General features: G+C 40.1%; 1 protein-coding gene across 1 annotated transcript in view; it reads left to right on the top strand.

The window, feature by feature from the left end:
- The first annotated feature begins 1,506 nt into the window (after positions 1-1,506).
- LOC110460861 (synaptotagmin-17-like) overlaps positions 1,507-8,400 on the top strand; it is a 19,185-nt gene continuing 12,291 nt past the window's right edge. The window contains exon 1 of the mRNA XM_021514055.1: positions 1,507-1,693. Coding sequence (XP_021369730.1) covers positions 1,670-1,693 — 24 coding nt within the window. The 5' untranslated portion in view covers positions 1,507-1,669. The remainder of the gene's footprint in view (positions 1,694-8,400) is intronic.

Genomic DNA, 8,400 nt, shown 5'->3' with positions numbered 1-8,400 from the left:
CACTAGGTGTGTACTCATACTAACAGATAAACTGACACTAGGTGTGTGCACATACTTTCAGGTAAACTGACACTAGGTGTGTACACGTACTTACAGGTACACTGACACTAGATGTGTACACATACTAACAGGTACACTGACACTAGATGTGTACACATACTAACAGATAAACTGACACTAGGTGGGTGCACATACTTTCAGGTAAACTGACACTAGGTGCGTACACGTACTTACAGGTACACTGACACTAGATGTGTACACATACTTACAGGTAAACTGACACTAGGTGTATACACATACTAACAGATAAACTGACACTAGGTGTGTGCACATGCTTTCAGGTAAACTGACACTAGGTGTGTACACGTACTTACATGTACACTGACACTAGATGTGTACACATACTAACAGATAAACTGACACGAGGTGTATACACATACTAACAGATAAACTGACACTAGATGTGTACACATACTTACAGATAAACTGACACTAGATGTGTACAGATACTAACAGGTAAACTGACACTAGGTGTATACACATACTAAGAGGTAAACTGACACTAGGTGTGAACACATACTAACAGGAAAACTGACACTAGATGTGTACACATACTTACAGGTAAACTGACACTAGGTGTGTGCACATACTTTCAGGTACACTGACACTAGGTGTGTACACGTACTTACATGTACACTGACACTAGATGTGTACACATACTTACAGATAAACTGACACTAGATGGGTACACATACTAACAGGTAAACTGACACTAGATGTGTACACGTACTTACAGGTACACTGACACTAGATGTGTACACATACTAACAGGTACACTGACACTAGATGTGTACACATACTAACAGATAAACTGACACTAGGTGGGTGCACATACTTTCAGGTAAACTGACACTAGGTGTGTACACGTACTTACATGTACACTGACACTAGATGTGTACACATACTTACAGGTAAACTGACACTAGGTGTATACACATACTAACAGATAAACTGACACTAGGTGTATACACATACTAACAGATAAACTGACACTAGGTGTGTGCACATACTTACAGGTAAACTGACACTAGATGTGTACACACACTTACAGATAAACTGACGCTAGGTGTGTACACATATACTTACATGTAAACTGACAATATATGGGTACATATATCAACATGAAAATTAACACTAGGTTTTTTGACACTTGATGTTGACACATACCTACAGACAATAAAAGGTAAACTGGTGCCAAGTCTGTACATATTCTTACAGGCGAACTGACGTGTTTTTATGCGCCTTTACATTACGGTAAATGTTGTTGTAGATTTAAAGGTTGGCTAGTTACAGCAAGCTGTTACACTCCATCCACTGCAATGAGATAGAAATGTAATTAGGTGTCACATTGATTTTATGATTATCCCGCACAGGGTCACAGTAAGGCCCGTACATCGAACATAGATCTGCGCATAGACTGAACACTGGACGGCGGGCCCGCTCGTGTGTCAACACGCTGTAACTGACTGGTGCATACATTACAGTATTTAGGAGAAAAGTGGGTTTGTGTGATTGTGAGCCTGCAAAACATCGGCCCCGATTCCAGTCAGTGTCCGTTGCGCCAACCTCGGCGACATCGATCGAACGTCAATCCAGACAAATCGCAGTCATGTCGTCAACATGGTGGACGAAGGTAGGTACCGATTGTTTTTATTCCTGTCATCTTGCTTGTGATGTAAATGATTCCCAGACTCTTGGCATTGGCAGTGCTGTCTACACACACAATCCAGGTCAAAGGGAGGTCCATTTTCTTTAAAACTACTCGTATTTAATTGAAAAGCTACGCAATATGGAAGCCTTTCAATGCATCTCATGGAGCTGTTTATGAGGGGGGCCGACCACTGCCAGGAATTAATCACTGACGAAGTCAGGGGACATTATCTCAGGAGTACCCATGGAGCCTGGGAAGAGTAAGGAGGACAATCATGTTTGCGGAGACTTATTGTCATTTGTTAAATGTTTCTGTTGACTTAATTTTAATACCATCTTTCATTTTCTACAGCTTCTTTTCTTCAGCTACGCCATGTCATATTTGCATTGTCTCCTGACTCCAACATGACTGTGTTTTAGATCTTGGAATGATTTTACATGTGTTTGTTAAAATAGATGTGTTGATACGGCGTTTGACCTGTTGCTTGTTTATGCTAATTTGTCTTCATCTGATAGATTAGCATTGAGCATGCGTATACGAAATCAAATAGTACGCTCGTGCTCAAATTCTTCTGAAGACTCCACGACAGCCATTCCGGTATGGATTAATCATGTTGACATATGTATCGCGATACCATCTAAAACTACCCTCTGTAGTAGTCACTGCAGGCCTGTCATAAGATTGTCACTAACTCTCAAATTGGTCAACTATTCATACAGTATAGACCTTACATAATTATTTGTTTCCTTGCTAATGCATTATGCCTTTTGTATGACGACTTACAAGGCTCTTTTAATTGCTTTTCCCCTTTTTTAAACGACTCTTTATGATTGAATATTCTATTTTTCTGAAATTGGCGTAATGCAGCAACCATTATTTTTATAATTCAATCAGAGAGCTGTATATCCTTATCAAATAAATTGGTCTCTTAACTTAATGAGATGACTGTTTTTATAAAAATGTTCATTTTTATTTCTAATTATATTCATCCAAGTTCTACTGTGTCTATCAGGAACAATTAATTTGATATGTGAAACAATATATCGAAAACCCACGAAGCAAATTACTTCCGTTATTTATGATTAAAATCCAGTTTATCTGTATACTATATCTAAAACCGACAAAGCAATATACTACATCATAGTGCATCTTAAACTAGCGAAGCAATTCACTTACATGGACCTAAAACCCACGAAGTCATCTACTTGCCTTTACCCAATGTATCTAAACCATTTTAAGCTATATCTAACATGTACCTAAACCCCACGATGCTTTCTTACATGTACCTAAAACTCACAAATATATCACAATCAGCCTCGGGTTTTACAAAATTTGAAAATCCTCGGGTGGAATTTACATATCCTACACCCCTGGTAGCCGAGGGGTTGGCCAAATTTGAAAATCCCGAGGGTGTAATTTCCCTATCCTACACCCTGGGGCTAAAAGAGTCTTATATGCTTGTGCGATGGGTATAAGGGTTGCAAACTATAAAGACAAGGTATTCGATAGTTGACAGCATATCAAATATGGCTAACTGTACACACATACCATACATAGTTGACAGTATACCATACGGTTGACAGAACCCACAGACAGCTGACAGTTTACCACAGATTGGACACAGTATACCATACATGGTTGGCAGTATACCACAGATTGTACATGGCAGTATACCATACGGTTAACAGAACACACAGACAGCAGACAGTATACCACAGATTGTACACATTATACCATACATGGCTGGCGGTATACCATACGGTTAACAGAACACACAGACAGCAGACAGTATACCACAGATTGTACACAGTATACCATACATGGACGGCAGTATACCACAGATTGTACACATTATACCATACATGGCTGGCGGTATACCATACGGTTAACAGAACACACAGACGGCTGACAGTTTACCACAGATTGTGCACATTATACCATACATGGTTGACAGTATACCATAGGGTTAACAGAACACATAGACAGCTGACAGTATACCACAGATTGTACACAGTATACCATACATGGTCGGCAGTATACCACAGATTGTACACATTATACCATACATGGTCGGCAGTATACCATAGGGTCAACAGAACACACAGACGGCTGACAGTATACCACAGATTATACACATTATACCATACATGGTTGACAATATGCCATATGGTTAACAGAACACACAGACAGCTGACAGTTTACCACGGATTGTACACAGTATACCATACATGGTTGACAGTATACCATAGGGTTTACAGAACACACAGACGGCTGACAGTATGTTGACAATATACCATACGGTTAACAGAACACGCAGACAGCTGACAGTATACCACATATTGTACACATTATACCATATATGGTTGACAATATACCATATGGTTAACAGAACACACAGACAGCTGACAGTAAACCACAGATTGTACACATTATACCATACATGGTCGGCAGTATACCACAGATTGTACACAATATACCATACATGGTCGGCAGTATACCATACGGTTAACAGAACACACAGACGGCTGAAAGTATACCACAGATTGTACACATTATACCATACATGGTTGACAATATACCATACGGTTAACAGAACACACAGACAGCAGACAGTATACCACAGATTGGACACATTATACCATACATAGTTAACAGTATACCATAGGATACCATACATGGTCGGCAGTATACCATACGGTTAACAGAACACGCAGACAGCTGACAGTATACCACAGATTGTACATATTATACCATACATGACTGGCGGTATACCATAGGGTTTACACAACACACAGACAGCTGACAGTATACCACAGATTGTACACATTATACCATACATGACTGGCGGTATACCATAGGGTTTACAGAACACACAGACAGCTGACAGTATACCACAGATTGTACACATTATACCATACATGGTTGACAATATACCATACGATTAACAGAACACACAGACGGCTGACAGTATACCACAGATTGTACACATTATACCATTTATGGTTGACAATATACCATACGATTAACAGAACACACGGACGGCTGACTGTATACCACAGATTATACACAATATACCATATGGTTAACAGAACACACAGACAGCTGACAGTAAACCGCAGATTGTACACATTATACCATACATGGTTAACAGTATACCATAGGGTTTACAGAACACACAGACGACTGACAGTATACCACAGATTGTACACAGTATACCAAACATGGTTGGCAGTATACCACAGATTGTACACATTATACCATACATGGTTAACAGTATACCATAGGGTTTACAGAACACACAGACGACTGACAGTATACCACAGATTGTACACAGTATACCAAACATGGTTGGCAGTATACCACAGATTGTACACATATTACCATACAGGGTCGGTAGTATACCATACGATTAACAGAACACACAGACGGCTGACAGTATACCACAGATTGTACACATTATACCATATATGGCTGGCAGTATACCATACGGTTAACAGAACACACAGACGGCTGACAGTATACCACAGATTGTACACATTATACCATACATGGTTGGCAGTATATCACAGATTGTACACATTATACCATACATGGTTGGCAGTATACCACAGATTGTACACATTATACCATACATGGTCGGCAGTATACCATAGGGTTAACAGAACACACAGACGGCTGAAAGTATACCACAAAAGGTACACATTATACCATACATGGTTGGCAGTATACCACATATTGTACACATTATACCATACATGGTCGGCAGTATACCATAGGGTTTACAGAACACATAGACAGCTGACAGTATACCACGGTTTGTACACATTATACCATACATGGTTAACAGTATACCATAGGGTTTACAGAACACACAGACGGCTGACAGTATACCACAGATTGTACACATGATACCATACATGGTTAACAGTATACCATAGGGTTAACAGAACACACAGACGGCTGACAGTATACCACAGGTTGTACACATTATACCATACATGGTCGACAGTATACCATAGGGTTTACAGAACACATAGACAGCTGACAGTATACCACGGTTTGTACACATTATACCATACATGGTTAACAGTATACAATACGGTTAACAGAACACACAGACAGCTGACAGTATACCACAGCTTGTACACATTATACCATACATGGTCGACAGTATAACATAGGGTTTACAGAACACATAGACAGCTGACAGTATACCACAGATTGTACACAGTATACCAAACATGGTTGGCAGTATACCAAACATGGTGGGCAGGATACCAAACATGGTTGATAGTATACCAAACATGGTGGGCAGTATACTAAACATGTTAGGCAATATACCAAACATTGTGGGCAGTATACCAAACATGGTGGGCAGGATACCAAACATGGTTGATAGTATACCAAACATGGGGGGCAGTATACCAAACATGGCTAGCAGTATACCAAAGATGGCTAGCAGTATACCAAACATGGTGGGCAGTATACAAAACATGTTAGGCAATATACCAAACATTGTGGGCAGTATACCAAACATGGTGGGCAGTATACAAAACATGTTAGGCAATATACCAAACATGGTGGGCATTATACCAAACATGGTGGGCAGTATACCAACCATGTTAGGCAATATACCAAACATGGTGGGCATTATACCAAACATGGTGGGCAGTATACCAAACATGGTGGGCAGTATACCAAACATGGTTGATAGTATACCAAACATGGTGGGCAGTATACCAAACATGGCTAGCAGTATACCAAACATGGCTAGCAGTATACCAAACATGGTGGGCAGTATACCAAACATGGTGGGCAGTATACCAAACATGTTAGGCAATATACCAAACATGGTGGGCAGTATACCAAACATGGTGGGCAGTATACCAAACATGATGGGCAGTATACTAGACATGTTAGGCAATATACCAAACATGGTGGGCAGTATACCAAACATACATGGTTGACAATATACCATACGGTTAACAGAACACACAGACAGCTGACAGTGTATACAGTAAATGATTCACATCACACCATACATGGTTCACTTTATACCAAACATGGTGGGCAGTATAGCAAACATGGCTGGCAGTATACCAAACATGGTGGGCAGTATACCAAACATGGTGGGCAGTATACCAAACATGGCTGGCAGTATACCAAACATGGCTCGCAGTATACCAAACATGGCTCGCAGTATACCACCATTGATGGTTAACAGCATACCATAGACGGTTGACAGTGAATACAGTAAATAGTTGACGATGATTAGAGTTGTGTTTTACATAAACAATGCGTCAGCCGGGTACTAATGGTTGCTGGTACACACAGTATTTTGTACTGATTCGTAGTAAAACCTTTATGACATGACGTCAGGCTGTCATGGTTTCGTTTCTATACGTCATGTCATCAACACCATTTATCTGTGTGTGTTCCTCGGTATTCCTTATGCTGTGAACATTGCCTGTAGCACGCACTTCTCTATCGTTCATTAGCGTGGAGATTTTATACTCTCTCTCTTACCGAAAATCGATATCACCTTTCGCAGATACTCGACAGATTTATTGGTGATGCTGGGTGTATGAGGAACGACAACCTGAGCTGACCATTGCTACCTCGACAATCTGTCGTGTCGAGTGTATTGATGACGTCACGGACTCACGGTTTTTAGTCATTCGGGCGCCAACTGCCCATTACCGTGTTTGTTCCTTCAAATATAATGAAGCATGCGACATTTTTTAAATATCTTTCAATATCGTCGGAAGATTGAAAAACATTGTGTATCAATAGAATGATTGTTTTATGTTTTCCACCACCATTGATGTTGTAGATGTAGCTGCAGGTCGAATTCGACACTCGTTAATCGAGAAACTGTGAAACCAATCCTAACGTTTCAATGCAAGCTCTGTTATCACTCTAATCAGGACACCGTGGTTCCCATTGTCAGTAAAACAATAGGTATAAACCATTGTTCATCCGGAAACTCTGGTTCCAATTGTCAACATTAGGTATGAACCAATGTTAATCTGGATACTGTAGCTCCCATTGTCAATACAACATTAGGTATTAACCAACATTATTCTGGATAATATGGTTCCCATTGTCCATACAACACTAGGTATGAACGGCTGACAGTATACCACAGGTTGTACACATTATACCATATATGGTCGACAGTATACCATAGGGTTTACAGAACACATAGACAGCTGACAGTATACCACAGATTGTACACATTATACCATACATGGTTAACAGTATACCATAGGGTTAACAGAACACACAGACGGCTGAAAGTATACCACAGAAGGTACACATTATACCATACATGGTTGGCAGTATACCACATATTGCACACATTATACCATACATGGTCGGCAGTATATCATAGGGTTTACAGAACACATAGACAGCTGACAGTATACCACAGATTGTACACATTATACCATATATGGTTGACAATATACCATACGGTTAACAGAACACACAGACAGCTGACAGTTTATACAGTAAATGATTCACATCACACCATACATGGTTCACTTTATACCAAACATGGTGGGCAGTATACCAAAAATGGTGGGCAGTATACCAAACATGATGGGCAGTATACCAAACATGTTAGGCAGTATACCAAACATGGTGGGCAGTATACCAAACATGGTGGGCAGTATACCAAACATGGT

This window comes from Mizuhopecten yessoensis, unplaced genomic scaffold (assembly GCF_002113885.1).
Source record: "Mizuhopecten yessoensis strain PY_sf001 unplaced genomic scaffold, ASM211388v2 scaffold10497, whole genome shotgun sequence".
In the NCBI taxonomy this organism is placed as follows: Eukaryota; Metazoa; Mollusca; class Bivalvia; order Pectinida; family Pectinidae; genus Mizuhopecten; species Mizuhopecten yessoensis.
The sequence above is the reverse complement of the archived record's forward strand: the minus strand, read 5'-3'. Positions and strand labels throughout refer to the sequence as shown.